General features: G+C 36.3%; 1 protein-coding gene across 1 annotated transcript in view; it reads right to left on the bottom strand.

Moving 5' to 3' along the window:
* Positions 1 to 4,510: 4,510 nt before the first annotated feature.
* LOC140157635 (histone-lysine N-methyltransferase MECOM-like) overlaps positions 4,511 to 17,856 on the bottom strand; it is a 73,059-nt gene continuing 59,713 nt past the window's right edge. The window contains exons 2-3 of the mRNA XM_072180873.1: positions 5,246 to 5,568; positions 4,511 to 4,549 (exon numbers count right to left, since the gene is read on the bottom strand). Of these exons, the coding sequence (XP_072036974.1) occupies positions 4,511 to 4,549; positions 5,246 to 5,568 (362 nt within the window). The remainder of the gene's footprint in view (positions 4,550 to 5,245; positions 5,569 to 17,856) is intronic.

Raw genomic sequence — 17,856 nt, 5'->3', positions numbered from 1 at the left:
TATATCTGTAAATATTTCTGAAAATATAAACATCACTTTCCTTTTCAATGCATACCTAATTGAAGACCTTTGCAATGCAGCAGCAATTGCTATTGCCATCAAAATACCCCAAAAACATCATCAGCTTATCAAACGATGACATAAGAACTAACATTCTTTGACTTCAAATCTGGTGACACAATCAGGCATGCAGCTTTATAAGATGACTATGAAAGAAGAGATAGTCAATGGAGCAAATACTGAGTAAAAGCTCCAACTTTTTACCAAAAAAGTCCCTACTTTCATACAGTATAAAGCGCACACAGCGCAGGTAAACTGTTAACACCAACTGATTTTGTCGCATTCTGACAGAGGCTATAAAACATCTAGCAACACCCTGGACACCCATTATGACGATAAAGTATACTATTTATTTTCCATTGAGATGCAATGTTAACCTCATGTTAGTAACATTTGCCAATTGTGATCAATGTGTTGTAAATCTACAACATATGGGCTTGTAAATAGCTCTGACAAATCAACAAGAGCTCTACAAGTGTTTAGTTTCATCCAAAAAATTTCAAGATTTTTTCCCAAAAAATTGACAATAGCTTGGTTAAAGATGACATAAAAATAAAAATCACTATTTAAAAGCATTTTTAACTGAAAGAATAAAAAATAACAAAAATAAATGCTTGTGAACCAATTTAGTGTTATTTTTTCAAAACTTTTGGTGTTAATTCTAACACATAGAGGTTAAAAGTAACACTAAAAGTGTTGAAAATAACACCAAACGAATACTGACTTCTGGTATCGAAGTCCTCTGCTGTTGGATGGCAGACCGGTAGTTGCATATTTCTTAATTCCATTTTCAATTTCTAGATTTCAACATTTTGTTCTATTTTTTTATAAACCCACTCCCTCAATATCCCCATGACGATAGCTAAGTTGACATCAAAACATTTCATGTTTAATTCATTTCATCTGTCAGTCTATTACATAATTGAATCATCCTCACCACCTCAAGTTCAATGAAACAAGACTTACACTGCACAGACTCAGACTGATCTGATAATTCCATGTAACATTAACGAAAACCAGGCTGAAAAAAGATCTGTGCTTTTTATATCAAACAAAATACAAACACCTCATCTCACCTTAGATTCTTAGATCTCAAATTTCAAGTCAAATATGAAGATTTTATTCATATCCTCTGCTCGTCCGATTTAGAACACTATCCTAAATTGTAGCTCTCTCATCATAAAATCCAATAATTTGAACCATACCACCATCTCATATCCACCCAACAGACATCACAAGCCAGCAAGCAGGTTGTACAAGTTCTTGTAGCTCTGCCTGCCTGCAGCAAGTGAGCTTGCCAGCCAGCCCAAGCTTAGCTGCATCCAATTTCTTGAGAGCTTCCACCCGCCTTCCTCTCTCACACTTTCGCCTTCCTGTATTACCTGTTTTGCATCACTTTTCTCACCTTTTTGTTCCTCCCTCAAAATTAGCCAGACTCGTCCTTAATTGTTCACCTTCCTGAGCACAAATTGATAACCACTCTGCTATTTTCCTCTTTTGTTTCTAACTAATATTTGTCAGGTTTATGGGGGCTATGACGCCAGCGAACTTCTTTTTCTCAGTTCTGTTCTTGATCTTTATCTTTTGTGGTGTTTTGTTTCAACGAAAATGATTTCTGACAGTGTTTCTTGAAAGTGTCAGTTTATTGTTTTTCTTTATTCTCATTCAGGTACAAATATAGGGTTGTCATGGTAACTGATGATTAAATAATCACAAGTATCTGTCCGATTGGGTAGTGATGGGAGGGTCCATAGACAGATCACAGTTTCTGGATAGTATTATTATATTCTGCACAACTGCACCCCTCGGAATATTTCAAAAACTGAGTTCAGATCTGGGAAAGGAAAGATCTGCTAGATAAACGGTCAAAGTCAACCAGATCACCTGTTAATGTGACCGCACCTGTAAAACATTTGAACTTCATCAAGTGCATCCTAAATAATCCTAATCTTCATTATCTTGTTTAAAAAATGCCTACATGTACTCTGAACATTACTTAGTACTTTATACATCATCGTTTGATTCTTTATCGTTATGTGAATTAGTATATTTTCATGAAGTTACCTGCATAAGCATGACATGAAAAATTGTCATCATAATGATCTTTAATTTATAATGGTCTTCAAGCACAAGCAGGAAAATATCGTGAACTTGTTTTTAAATTCTACCACAAATTTAGCATTCCACATGACTCCATGCAATTTAAGAAATCATCTATACAGCAAGCAATAGAAGCTAATAGAATTCTCAACTAGCAAGCAAATAAAATTACAATATCAACAATTAAAGACGGAACCTGCAATAATTAAAAACTTGCAATAGAAAAGCTCCGATCACGCCCCTATGCAACAGAGAAGCTAACGACAGGCTAGGCTATATTGCTGTTTGCCCTTAGGCATAAATTGAATCGAGGGAGTAAAATTGGCAAAGTGGCGCATAAATACTAGGAATGACAATAGTGCTGGTGGTGCGTCCGTCCGTCCTTTACAGCTAGACTTCTCAATCTGCATGCTCAATTGACAGTGAGACCACAAATTTGAGCCGCGTGTGACGGGGCGGCGAAATCAAGCTATATCTAATGAAATTCTCTTCAATTCAATAGTTCTTTTTTCATGATAAATGAGGATTTTGTCCTTAGTAACACTAACTGGTAACATACGACTGAATTAAAGATGAAAATGATGCATGAATTTTCTTTATGCGCTCATTTGCATCATTTGCTGTATGCTTAGTATTTACAAGGAAAATGTATACACTACTAAAATGTGATGTCAATTCAGCTCAGTTTGAACACAGATTGCTATTTTTCCTAAATTTTATTAACTATATTTATTTTGAAGGAAGATAAGTCAAATTTCCCAAAAAATAACAACATTTCCCAACATTTCTTGAACACTTCTTTCTGGGAAAGCAAACTTTCCTTCATATGCAATAATTCCTGATTGAATCCAGACCTGAAATTTGAAATAAAATATTCAAAATAAGAAGTTGATTTTTATTGGTAATTATTTAATAATTCAAAACTTGATATGATTGGCAAGCAACAAAATATTGATTGAATTTTAATCAAGAAATTATTATAGTAGTATGGTTATTAATTACTGTACCTGTCTATTAGAAGTTTGTGGTTTTTTCCAACAAAAAATGAACCTTCAAACCAACTGCCACAATAATTTGAACAATTAAAAATAGATGATGCCAAATAATGATAAATAATGTTCAAAACTTGGAACGTAAATACGAGTAGTGATTGACGTGTTCTAAGATAATTCAAATTGTTGGTTTTAAACCACAATTATGATATGTTCTTATTTCAATTAATTGAAAAAGACTTTCACTTTTCTTTTTTTAATTATTGATTTTGAAAACAAGTTTTCAAAACAAAAACCATATAATTGTCTTACTAGTTTTTCATTTGATATAAGAATACAAAAACATAAAATTGACAAAATTCAAGAGCGATTTCATATTAGCAATTATCATGTCAGATTTGGGGCTCTATGTTAATCCATTTCATTGGTCTGATTTCAAAGAAAACAATCATATCATTATTTTGATTTCAAAGAAAATCAAATTTATAACTGACAATTCTTTTTTTTTCTTCTTTTTTTGCTTCAAAAATATTTGAAAAACTTTCATTTTGTCACATTTATTTTTCTTCCTTAATTCCTGTTCTAAAATCTGCCCTTCCAGGTAAAAAAAGCAAGATCTGCAAATAAATTGCATATCAAAAGATAATAACTTTTGACTTGAGAGACAAATATTTTTGAATAAGTCTGCTCCGAAAATGCAGCATCAACAAGTAACCAAAATAGCAGATAACTTGATTTGTATTAGAGTAGGGCTGCTAGGATTAAGCAATTGCATTATTTGCGGGCGAAATTTGCATATTTTGCCTCCAAATGTGTTTTTTGACATTTTGGGAACAATCTAAAAAAAAGAATTGTTGTTTTTTTTAGATTTTGTGTTTTTGGTGGGAAATCACAGATTTTTGCGTTTTTTTGGCCTCCAAAATCGCATATTCTCCAAAGGTAACAATTTACAAACAGTATTTACTAGTTAACAAACAGGGCAGATCTTGCATTTGTTCCTTGGGAGGGCAGAAACCATAAATTCCCATGTATCTATCACACCCAGTGTGTCTCATCGGGATTCCACTATTCTGTCACTTAATACCAACAACAAGTTCTAGTTCCACTGAAATCAACAAACTTCGGCAGCAAGTTTAACATATTTGTGGCATCTAATCTGCCAATCAAGTGCCACTAATATCTTGTCAATCTTTTCACATCCCCACGTAAACTTCCCTGCCAATTACCCATCCGACTCATCCAACGCTTCACGCCCGACACGACACTGCAAAATTTGATTAGCGTGAATCAATACCAAAACCAACCGAGTCACTTGTAAACTATACGCACATTTGTGTCAAACATAGCGTAAGCACTGGTCAGTCATTTGATCTATCTCTTTTCAGTTTCAAAACTTGCTACAAGAAAAATATTAAATAAGAAAAGGTTGTCTAATTGAATGGGTGCGAGTAAATCATCCATATTGACTTCTTGAGTGAGTAATTACGGCATTTTGTGACTATCGATGCCCGGCAGGAGAGACATAGGCGGCCATGAACGAGAAAAAACTAGCAGCATCTCGGCTTGGTTGGGTTGATCGGTATTGGAGATTAAGTGTTGCTTGCAATGAAAATTAGCGTTGGATGAAACTCAAGCTGTGCCATTCCCACAGGCAGTATTGAATTGGACGTGTCCGTTTAATAAACAGATTCCATTAGAGCATAGCAGCGACTTTTTGCGTATTATGTTTCGAGATGTTCTTACATGATAGTGCACTGATAGCACCAATTTGATGTCTGCAACAAATTTGGGGACAAACTACTTCTTTGTACTAGTATTTTGTAATTTATGACACCAAATATGGCTTGAAATCGGTTGTAATGTTGGTTTCAATTGCCAAATTTAATTTTGAATCTTTAGAATTAGACTTTTTGATCACAAATAGTAGAAATCAGAAAAACTTGTCAAAAATGTGCAAAATATCAAAATCTTGCCATTTAACTCTAAAACATTGGCCATGTTTGAGTCCAAATGTTTCATTTCCTCTGGAGCCATGATATGAAACAAACTTTATACCAATATCAAAACCGCAAAAACAACAAGTAGAACCTTACCTCCCAGGCGTACTGTGAGTCCTTAGCTACCATACGCTCCTCTCCAACAAATGGTCCAAATTTCTCTCCCATCGGGATGGCAACGAGAGAGAACACACCCAAACCTGCCTCCAGGATCCTTGACTCACGCAACTCAAACTCTGGGGGTAACACCACATCTTCTGGGATGTACACCGGAGGTTGCTCCTCCATGGAGGCATCGCTGTTGCTATGATTTGAGTGATGGTGGCTGGAGCTTGGTGAGTGAGGTTCGTGATGGTGCTCTGGAGAGGATTTCTCTGCATCGTACATCTCCTCATCGGATGCGGCCATTTCTTCACCTGCTGTGAAATAGAGAAGAAAAAATGATACAAATGTTAATTTTAATTTATAAAATACAATTGCACCGCATCATATATCTTGTACAACAATTATTAGCGATTTTCAAATATTATCTGATCGAAATATATTAGCAATTGACAATAAATGCATCCACCTACAAGCAAAGCCTGCTAACAATGTCAGTAAAATGAATTGAATTGTCCCATTTTCATTTCCACTGTGCAAAGAAAGAATCCAACCCTAACAAATCAAACTAGTATACATATCCTAAAAACACATTTTAATAACTTCTCCATCAAAGCACTGCAAACATCAGCGTACTTTTCATCCACTCAAACCGAACAATTCTCCACATTTTTGTCAATATTATCTTTAACAAGTCTCAGATTTCATACCAACAGTAGCTGAACAATAGATACCCACTAATAACATGTTGTTATTCGGTATCATCAATTGTCATAATTGCTTTGAAATCTCTCGCAGTGTATACATAAAAAAGAAGACCCAAATGTTATTATCATTCCAAGTCAAGATTGCGACAATAAAGACCACTGTTACCTCCAGCACGCCAGTATCCACCCCCACAGTATATCATCGTGTTTGATAAACTCCTCCTATACAATGAAACAACTATAGCCTTGCTGTTCCAATATATACCTCCCACCCGCGAGTCGTACAAATTGGTGCTTTTATAACTAAAAAACGTCGTTGTGACAACAATGTTTAATGAGAGATAAATGTTTGTCTTCTTCTTTGTCAGACGGCCATTTGGGACTCAAATTATTATCCAATGACAATAACAATAACAAATTTTCCCTTCTTGACGGAAGAGAGTTGGGGAGGCGGACGTAATCGATGATGTAGAATTGGCTTCTGCCTGCGTTGGATCTTTACCAGGGTTATATAAACAATTAGCTAAAATATTAGCTTCTTGAAATTTACAGATTGTACGAAACTGTTAATGACGCTTGTTCTTTTCCACACCTATGCACATCTTGACTTTGAAAATAAACGCAAATGCGGCTGAAAATAATGGCTCACAAAAGGCTTTTTAAAAGACAAAAATAATTCAAGTGATGTAAAAACATTGGAAAATGTTAGGACTGATGATGCCCTCAAGGGGACAGGAAAAGGCAGTGCCACCGCAGAGTTCCTCAATCTTGGATCCCAATTATTTTTTTACCTTGCTATTCAGAAAATTACAATTTTCAAATATTTTCCCCTTTGCACATACTTTTACAATCAATTCAATTTAAATAATTGTTTACTGGCTCTCATTTGCTTCATGAATATGTTTGTCTGTTTGAAAATTTAAACTGGATTCTACTCTTTTGTGTGGCATAGTGTGAAAATAATGCATATTGAAATTTCTTGAAAACATTTGCCAAATTTAAAATTGAACCCTCATATTATTGCAATTCTCCTTCTTAAAAGGTAATTTTTGACAAAAAGTTGACAAAAATAAGAATTTGTCAAATTTAACACCATTTTGATCCCAACTTTCAACCTTCAACTTGTTACCATTGTTTTAGGCTAAATTCCTGTAATAGCAATCAAAACAAGCCTGCGGCAATGAACTTACAAGTTGCAAAACTAAATTGAATTTGTCCGGCTAGAAACATGATAGGAAAAGTTGAGAAAGTTAGGCTTGTTTTCGCTGTGTTGTTAACCATGTTAGTTGTCTCTAAATGACATGAGAACATTATTTGGATGTGACACAAAAAACACCTGATCAGTGGGACCGTGAATTTGTAGCAAGGTGAACAGTGCACATTTGCAATATTACCACAGGAAGATTCCTCATAGAATCAATGAATTTTTTAATTGATCAAATCTCTCATCCTCAATAAGTTTCAATAAAACCATTGTATTTTAAAATAAAATCTCTGCTTCCCTCCAGCTTTTACGTTGACGAAATGAAAACATTTTCTTTGGTTGGGGTTTTATCTCAAACTGAGAGACACTCAGCGTGATCTTCCCTATGTTTGCTTAGCATGTGAAGTCAAATGTGCAACTCTAACAGATTCAGGGAACGTTTTTAGCTTACACCAATTTGTCTTGGAAACCATTTGTGATTTGCAATGACTGTAGCTGACATGGATAGAAAAAAAGAAATGGAAAAACGTTCTGCACAACTTTTGTCAAATTTTGACACAATTTGTTCTTCTTCTCCCAGCTTCTTCTTTTGGCTGGTTCCTGCTCATATCTTCCATAATCAATGGCTTCTGCTGTTTGTGGCTCACGGGCAAGAAATTTTGCACTTGCATGATCATAGGGATAACTAAGTGTGGCAGTGTGAGTAGACTGTCCCCTTGAAAAAATCTAGGGCAGCCCTTTAGGATCCCAGTTCCCATCAAAAGCTAGGACCAAGTTCTAAACCACCAAAAATTTGCCCCTCAAAACATCCAGGCTCATTACATACCTGTGTGACATAATGGAAAAGTTCAATTCTATATTTTGTTGTTGGGCAAGAAAAAGCTCCTATGTATCATTGGCCCCTGAACATGTTTAAAGCAAAATCTGCTATGCAACCTCTTGGCAGTTTTGTTTTACACATGTTCAGGGGCCACAAGTCCATTTTTAAATTAGTAGTCGTACATAAAAGGATAACCTAATTGACAGGTATCTAGACACCTGATCTGGGGAGATCCAACATCTCAAATCTCTCTCTCACTCTGTCCATCAAATCCAACCAGCTCCACTATCTATATCCTAAACTATAACAAAGTCTAGGTCAAGTTTAGTTCAAAGTAGAAAACTACACCATGATTCCACATACCAGCACATCCCAAACCATCTATCTGTATTATCATCTCCACTAAGATTTCAAGATGTAATTACGATTCCTCCCATTCCCATGGTAACACAAAACCTTGGCGATCTTGTTTTCATCTACTTTTCTTCTATTTTTCGTTAACTAAGTCAAATATATCACGTCAGTGTTTAGTTTACTTTCTCGTCTTCTTTCTCTCTTATTTCCATGCTCTGTTTCCTACCATCTTCTATACTGGGTGGTTTGTTGCTAGCAGTCGTACAAATTTGGTGTAATTATAACACAATTGTTACCAGCAAGCTCAAAACCACCAATTAATTTGAACCATTAGTACCAGTATGACTCATAGTGCATATCAAAAAGTATTCACTCATTTACACCAAATTTTTCTTTTCTTTTATTCTAATCAATTAACCTAAAAGACAGTGTTATCTTTGTTCAAAGGGAAATTGTTTTGCAATTAAGCATGTTCTTCTGAAACATGAAACAGTCATGAATCAAGTTAATATCAAGTTGGCCTACATAAAACCATGATTTTAAAGTCCCCCACACATTGTATTCTTTCACTCAGAGCTGGAGCAGATGACGGAACTAGCAGACACAGGGAGCCACTTCATGAGTAACCAATGGTGAACATCGCTCCTTGGGCAAAGTGTCAAAAGGACACCTCTCCTGCCTGCTGAGCCTGACCAAATTGATAAACAAACACAGTATCAAGATATGGAAGGCATGGATGCTGTTCACAAAACCCTGTCTTTAATTAATTTGCTGCAGTGTTGGCCTTAGTTGACCTTAACTAGAAACCTAGCAGGGAACCTGAATGGGAACAAATTTGATCCCATGTCTCCATGGCTTCTTCTTATGCCTGTTTAACAATCATACAATTGTGTAGAAAAAGATAGTGGATATAGTCCAGGGTGTTTTGTGTACATTATTATTGCACCATTGCATGATGGATAATCCTGATAACTCCCACAATGCAATGTGTGAGTAACTTTTGACCAATCAGTGCCCTCGATTTGGTCTTGGTCCAAAATTAGAGTATTAATATGAATCTTATTTATAATTTCCTGTTATAAATTCATCAGAGATAAAATTGGATTGCAATCATTCAAATAAATCCCATACATGGTCATGAGACAAAATTTGTCAAAATGTGGTTCCACAAAAGACATTATAAGACCCTGCATGATAGGAAATTACCAGTGTGTGCTCAAAATCCAATTTTACATCATCACAATGATCTGAAGTCACCAATAATAGCTAGAGCCAGACTAATAAAATGTTCAGACTTGGAGTCGACATCTTAGATCAATTTACCCATCCATTCAAAGGGAAGCACGCTCAAAATCTTGATCATAAAAGGAGCATTCATGAGATGTGGAAAGATCTAAATGTGATTAGCAATATTGTAATCTATTTCACTAATACTATGGACCACAATGGCCTCATCCCAATGGCATAGTCCAATAATCTCAATTAAACAATCATAGTGCAAAAATTGATCTTAAGTTGCAGAGTATGAGTTTTTGTACCCACATTTTCAAAGGTCATTCAATGAATGTACAAATGTATTGGGGTTAAAGAACTGTGCACTATTAGATGAGAATGTTTTGGATCTTAGTGTAATATGCAGCTATTTAAGGTAAAAAGTTGTATCTTAAATTAAATTTCTATGAAGCATAAATACTTTTTGAAAGTTGAGCATTTGTCAGTATGAAAGTTTTTTAAATTTACTTCTTTAATCAAATCATATGAAAGTTTTTTATGATACTGATAGTGCTATAAAAGGAAGTAAATTGTCAAGAAAATTAATGAAATTTAGGTCTACACCCCATAGCAACCAGTAATCACTGACCTTATAAAATACCACTTTGAGGTTTATGCTAGCCAATAGCAAAAGAAAGTATGATATCCAACTTTTATTGGCTCCAGATATATCCATCTGGGACACTGGGATCGGTAATCCAGCATTCATGATGAGATCTTCCTATGAACCTGCCTAGATATGTCCACATGGACCTAAAAAGTCAATCTGGATTAAGGGATTAAGATCAGTCTGGATCCTGATCCACTTCCATTGTGATAATCCCCCATTACGTTCTTACAACATTACTTACCCCCTTTTGTTACGAAAACTGGGAAAGACAACCCAGAAAGCATCCCAACAGAGGATATGGAAATAGACCCATAATTTTCCACATGTGACTCACTAAAATTTGATAACTTGGTTCATTTCCAGTTCGCTAAATGTAACATTTACACACAATTCTGTAATAATGTCGACTTTAATAGGGGTAATAATGGTCATAATATATAGCTATGATGTGACTGCTATACAAACACAAATCAGTCAAATTTCAGATATTAAGCAGACTAGCTTTGCCTTGTGAACAAAAAGGGAATTGGGTGTGAAGAGTAAATTCAAGATAACACAGTATGATAATCACATCTTCTTGTTTCTCTTAATATTTAACAGAAAAGAATCTTTTCTCATCAAAATAAACATCCAGAGGTGAATGTCCTCCATAATATGACATGTTATATTCATCTAAGGTGGATTACAGACTCCATCTTGATATAATGCCACCATTTTGTTAACTAGTTATCCATTGATTCAAGCCAATCTCCCATCCAGCCCCCTCTCCTTGTCACATTATAACAGTCTTCTTGAAGGAGACAATTACAATCTGATAAACAACATCTTCATAATGATACTATGTTGTGAAACTAGTTATCCGAAAGCTTATGGGCCTTCTTTATCCCAATCAGCCCCCTCTCCCTGTCACCATACACAAGATACATGTAGGAGACAAGCTACCATCCGATAACAACACCACGGGGTGAATACCCTCCCGAAATACAACATGTTATACCCATCCAAGACAGCTTATTACCATGATTAACAGTCTTATTATCTTCATAATGACCCTATTTTGTGAACTACTTATCCCACACACACTCTCCCATCCTAGCAAGCCCCCTCTCCGGCTCTCCCCATCACCATACATGTAGGAGACAAGCTACCATCCGATAACAACACCACGGGGTGAATATCCTCACAAAATACAACATGTTATACCCATCCAAGACAGCTTATTACAGAATCTTATTATCTTGGATGTCACTTTAAAGCCCTGATAATCCATCTCTTCCCTCCATAGAGTTTCAACAACTTCCTGATGAGCGCTACAGGTGCAAGTTTTAGGCAACGATATTACAGTATTTGCACACTTTGCTTCCCTAAATGATATACCAAGCCGCGAGATGTTACATACCGAACCGTGACATGATTAAATTGGGTTGTCACATGTAGATACAAGAGAGAATGTTATATACATTTAGTAACATTTGTGTTTCTCATCCTCCTGACACCTACCGTTGAAACAAGTTGATGATGGACAATTATTCAAACTTTATAAGCTTATTTATTAATATTTTATTGTTTTACTCAAAATTTCAGATCAAATACAATCTAAGATGCATTGTTTCTTCCCATTTGTAGAGTTCTCAGTCTTTGTCCTGGAAGCGCTCATTTATCCACAAATTTCTCATCTGTAATCATAGCAATCATGACAATGGAAGCGCAGCTTAAAAGTTACACCAATTTCTTCAGTGGCTCCCTGGCCAGACCAATACTAGCTAAAGTAAAGCCATACTTTTAGCTGGGTCCTCAACAAACAGGCAGGCTGACAGACAAATGACAAACTTCCTCAAACTTATCAAAATGATAGCAACATTGTCAACATGACAAGAACATATCATATGTTGACCTTATCTGGCACATTGAATTCAAATGGTAAATCAGTTTAGAGGATAGTAATTTGGCTGTATTGGATGTTGAAAGCGGAGTGAGGCAGGTGCATTCAATTTCATCAATTGCAGTCATAAAGGTGACAAATCTCAAAGAGCTACTTCGCAGATGCTGATCTAGATAGTTGATCACAAGTGTCTTGCTTCATCCTTGCAAGTGTACTCCACTCAAAGACTAAATCTGCAGATCTTCCTTAAATACATTGTCATAAATGTTGGCATAAAGAAACACTGAGTACTCCCTGATGAACCTACTTGATCCAAATCAAGTGAACAACTATACTTTGTATAACGTCACTTCCAACACATGAACACTCAAGTTCAACTCATCAATCAGTGGATTGAGAGGAAACAGAATTCAACAGCCTTGACAGCAGAGGAACATATTTGAGGTCTTTCTTGTACCCATGTGTACCAGTGACAAACGTACATAATTGGCAAACTTACATAATTTCATAAAGTCTGACTCTGAAGTCTTTCAGTTTCCTAACATTCCCCTACCCTGACATAAGGTTTTAATTCATAAATTGAGTATATAGACCTATATTTCTCACAACAGGTCTAAAGGCATTAAAAAAGTAGACCACCACCCCACCCCTTTGCCCCTACCTCTCCACCAAACCATCAAACCTGACTTATCTAAGCTACATATACAAGCGTCAACATAAAGGCATCCAGGAGCCATTTACCCAATGGTTATCATGGTTATAACATTTTGACTCCTGGTCCACACTAAAATCATATGAACCAGGCTCTACATTTCTTTTTAAACTAATGAATGTGTTCACTAGATAATCTCAGAACCAGGAGCTGCTTTTTCCAAATGTGTGGCTTCTGGTCCAGATCTGCTTATTTTGAGGCTTGTACATACAACTTTAATACAAGGAGATGATTTCTGATGCAACCTTACCTGTCCTGTAGTCTTGGTACTATGAGCACATGAGAGGAAGTCCAGCCAATTTTTAAGCAAGCAACACTAGTATTTATCAGTGGTAAACTGTAATCAAGTAATGATCTCCTTATTCACACTTTTTACACAGGTGAAACAAGTATGACCTTATCAGGACACAACCAAGTGACAGCTCATAGCACTATACAGACAGACAGACAGACCATGGACATTGACTCTACTCTAGCAGCAGCCTAAGTTTGGCCCCCTACCAGGGATCTTCCTGACTGAGCCAGCCATCATGGCCCCCAGAAATTACTGCCAGGCCTAGTCCCTAATGGCAGGTATGCTTGGGACAAGGTTAGAGGATAAACAGGCCAGCCTTGATAGTGTGGGAATCTTTCACACCTTTATACTAGGTGCAAAGAGAAATAATTAGTCTCAAAATAAAATTGATAAATGTGTCCCTTTGCTATCAATAATACACCTGTAGGCACCATTTTGATGTTGAGAAGCAAGGCTAGATGTAATCAATGGGTTCTGATCTAATCATAAATCATGGCCTTTATCTGTGAGAAAAATGAAAGAAATTAATGAAATATGAGTGTGGGATTGTCATCCTCATCTGTTATCTTTAGTGCTGGATTACAAACAGGATGTAATAAAGTAATACATTTTGTCTATTCTGCATGTTCTGCAGAGTTTTAGGATTAGATTTAATATGTATCTGTGGATCATGATGCATATGGTTGGAATCCTCCTTGCTTCAGTCTGCTGGGAGGTGGGATGATGTCTTCTTTGTCATCTCTATTCTTTGTAATATATTTATGTTCATTCTTTTCAGATGCCCAAAAGCCAGCCAGTTTACATTGGACTTCTAGATCAGCTGCTGCTATAAAATGCAACATCAGCTCAGCATTGGTAATATCTTCAAAAGCTTCGTCATTGTGGGATGCAGAACATCTTGTAATTGAGGGGGAAGCAGAGGAAACTACAGTGTGGGTTGGGCAGATACCAAGTTTGATGTACATGTATGTGGGATCAATTCAGAGTCTATGATTGGGCCCCAGTTCTGACTGAGAGGTTCAGCCCCCAGGGATCAGGTCCATTCAGGCACTTTGAATCTTTCAGTTTTCATGTTCTTGGGCTCTAGAAATATAATTTGTGGACATATCCAGAAAACTTCCACTCAAGGGAAGTCTGAACTTTATAAAAGGTGGCCGGCCATTCCATGGTTCAAATTGACTACAGAATAGACATCAGACCTGTGAATATTGCTGATAATTGAAACCAGGATAAATGAAAACAAAAGGAACAAATAAGTGTGAAACATGTGATTAAATAGGTGTGTTTTGAGTGATTTTATTGAATTTCTCTTTCCTTGCATATTTTATGAGTCATGAGAGCCCACTCTATTCCCCTGTCTGTGTTCCCCTTCATATATGATATAACAATAGTCAGTGGTACCCTTCCCTTTTAAGGAAGTTAATTTGATGGGTTATTTATAGAACTATCGAGAGATTTACTTTTTATACTCATTTCAGAAGTAAAATCTACCTTCCTCTCAAAATTTCTTATAAATATATGCATAATTTAAGGATAACGAAACCTAAACAATTATCTTCAATAACTAAACTGTTAAAAAAAGATGGAATCCCTCAGCATCAGAACCCATCCTCATCTATGTAGCCTACTAAGTTCCTCCTCCTTCCCCCTCCCCTTGACTTTAGCAAGTTTGGTGAAGTTTGTTGCACTCTGCTCATCTTCATTTGTGCATATAATTGACAAATTATTTGTTCAGGAAAAATATACTAGACATGCCAATCCGGAAACTCCTGGAAAGATACTACTTTTTAAGTTCACAAGTTGTCACCGCATCTGCAACACTTAAAACCCACTTTTGTTGTAAAAACGTGTTTTGACAATCCAATTATCTACCACAAGCTCCAACATGCCATCACACAAGGACACAGTTCACTAGCCTCCAACTAATTGTGCATCTCAACATGAACTTAACCTTACAGATTACACATTTTGACTCATGCCCTTATAAAAATACACCCAACAGTAACAAATATAGCACATTGAACTGTGTCTTCACCCATGAGGCTATTTACTTCTCTTAATAACCCAAAATGGCTAAATTTAGCCCCAAACATGAGGTCAACATCCTGGTCAAGCAGCAGGCCTGGTGAGATGTGGCTGCATGGTCATCAGAGGGAGAAATGGCTATTTTTGGCCTTGGTAGTGGCCCTGAATAGTCTGAGACCCCTACTGTGGATCCATTGCCTACCAGACACATGTCCTGAGAGATATATCCTGGACATTATTTGATTATGCAAATCAGCTCATCTTATCATTGTAGTATGTCATTGTATTGGCAGGTGGTGACCTTATAAGGTGAACATAGATACCATTGATCTCATGATATGATAGTCCTATGGCAGTACAGTGATGGCAGGGTCCTGTGGACACTATCATCTTTTGTTCATAGATGTTTTGCTATGTTTCGTTAATTTTCTATTTTCAAAAATATTTGGCATAGGAAAAGATTGTGCCTGCCGAGAATATGACAACGATATGAATTTTAATTCAAGTTTTCCTAAAAACCCTACTACATGATAAACTTGAAAAAAAAAATATCACGATCAATCCATATATCACAGATCCTCCTTTATTCAAAAATGTTGACAAGATTTCTTCCCCTTTGTCTGATATGCACAAATCTTGAACTTCTCTCCACACAAATTGAAATAATTTGATTTCATTCCTGATAATTCAGATAACCATCCCATGGGACTTATTAGTAAACATTCACACATTTTCTATCATTCAATCAGAAGAAGCCAACTGTTGAGAAGCCAATTGAATCATATCTCAAGGCTCTGATTACATCAAAGACCTTCCCTTGAATTGATCAGCAAGGAGGAGATGCTGCTGAGATACACACAGGTGTCTGGGAAAATATCACAACAGGTTCTAAACAGGATCTCTCCCTTTTGCTTATTATGAGAGTGTTAGGTACTTGCATCTTCTCCTTTTGAATAAAGAAATTCATATATTTATAAAATGAGTGTAACTTTCCTATAAAATGTTTTGAAAATGTTGCTCTTTCCTCCTGCATGTCAAAAAATGCACTCCCTGTGGCTCATTTGAAAAAGATGGGGCAGATGATCCACAATAAAAACCTTGTCACAGTTGGTTCCAATAAGGGTAATGCCTGATTGTTGGCTACACTTGTCTGTCCTATCAAAATGCTCCAAACCCCTATCAACAGTGACCCCCTTCCTAGTACCAGTTCACTCGGCCTGGTGAAGTTTTGCAAGAGTTATCTCCCTGATTCCACCTGTTTACAATGCCTAGATATACTTTTTTTTGTTTTTCCATTTTTATTCACTACATGCCTAGATATACTTGACATAAGAAAGGTGTAAAAGTTTCTGATTCAAGCCTATCATCTGAATTCCCTTCATTTCCTTTAATTAACTCTCTCCATGCGGGTGTCAACTGCAGACAACATGTCACAAATGTTCTTTAAAGTTTCACCTTATATCAAAATTATACATTTGAATGACAATATTTTGGAATCATCATAAAAAACCATTAAAATGAGTGCAAACAAGCCTAGTATTTGGTTCAATAGTATTCGAACATATTGTTGTTATTTTGAGAAAATATCTATATTGAAGCCTACCTGGCTAACACATAGAGCGTTAACATTATTTAGGTCTACTATCATTTTTCTCTATTCTCAATGCTACACCTCACACCCTTACTTAAGTGCAGTGCACTATGAAGGAATAACAGTAAAATGTCTTGATGAATCCCAGGATGGCATCATAAATGCCCAAAAGGTGCCATATTCTATTAATTTTCTTCCCAATTCAAAATGAAATGTTTGAATTACCATGACGATTGGCAGGCAGATAAAATGGGGTTCTGGCACATATGTAATGCGGACTATTTTGAGTCAGAAGATTATCTTAATATGCGATTAATCATGCCAATTTCTCTATTTTCGGTTTAAAGTCACTCTGCGGAGAGATAAAATGAACTTATGAAGCAGAGATAATTACTTTGAAGGAACTATCAACTTTGTAGACCTATTTCTTATAGGTGCGTATAATATGTGATAGGAATGATAGGAACACATGTCTTTACCTAGGAATACTAGTCCATCAGCAGAATATGAAAAACAAGAAAAGTCTTCAGTAGTGGCACCAGGAATTTTTTTCCAGGGTGACAAAGTGAATTTCAGGGGGGGCAAAACCAACAAATTTTGTGCAAAATTACCGCAAAAAGGTGAAATTTTGGGTTTTTTTACTGGGGGGGCAAGAGTTCTGACTGCCCCACACCACCCACCCCCCATGGTGCTGCCACTGATAGTCTTTACAAAGACAATCCCATGAAAAAACTGGGACAAAAGCTAAGAAAGTGATCTGAACCCAGGTAAAAAGAGGGAATCATGGGAAAGTGTTATTCATATCCTCTTATGGTTCCTTATGCTAATGCTACCACACCCTGTGCTAGATTTGAAAAGCTAGAGGGGTGCCATCATTTCAGAGAATTTGGACTGAGCCCGTGTTACGTTTCATCCACAAAAGACTGGATTTATTCTAGCCTTTTAATCTGCATCAGGATCACATATGAGCTGATGTTATTCCAGATTGATTTGATCCTGAATTCTACTCAAATTTGATCCATTTCAGATCAATTATAATCGGGTTATATATAATCGTAATCAAGTAGCATTCTAGATCAAAATGATCTGAGATCAGGTACACTAGTATTTGATCCGGATTCAGATCAGATTGA

The sequence above is a fragment of the Amphiura filiformis genome, chromosome 7, assembly GCF_039555335.1.
Source record: "Amphiura filiformis chromosome 7, Afil_fr2py, whole genome shotgun sequence".
NCBI classification, from domain to species: Eukaryota; Metazoa; Echinodermata; class Ophiuroidea; order Amphilepidida; family Amphiuridae; genus Amphiura; species Amphiura filiformis.
This window is presented reverse-complemented; position numbering and strand designations above follow the sequence as displayed.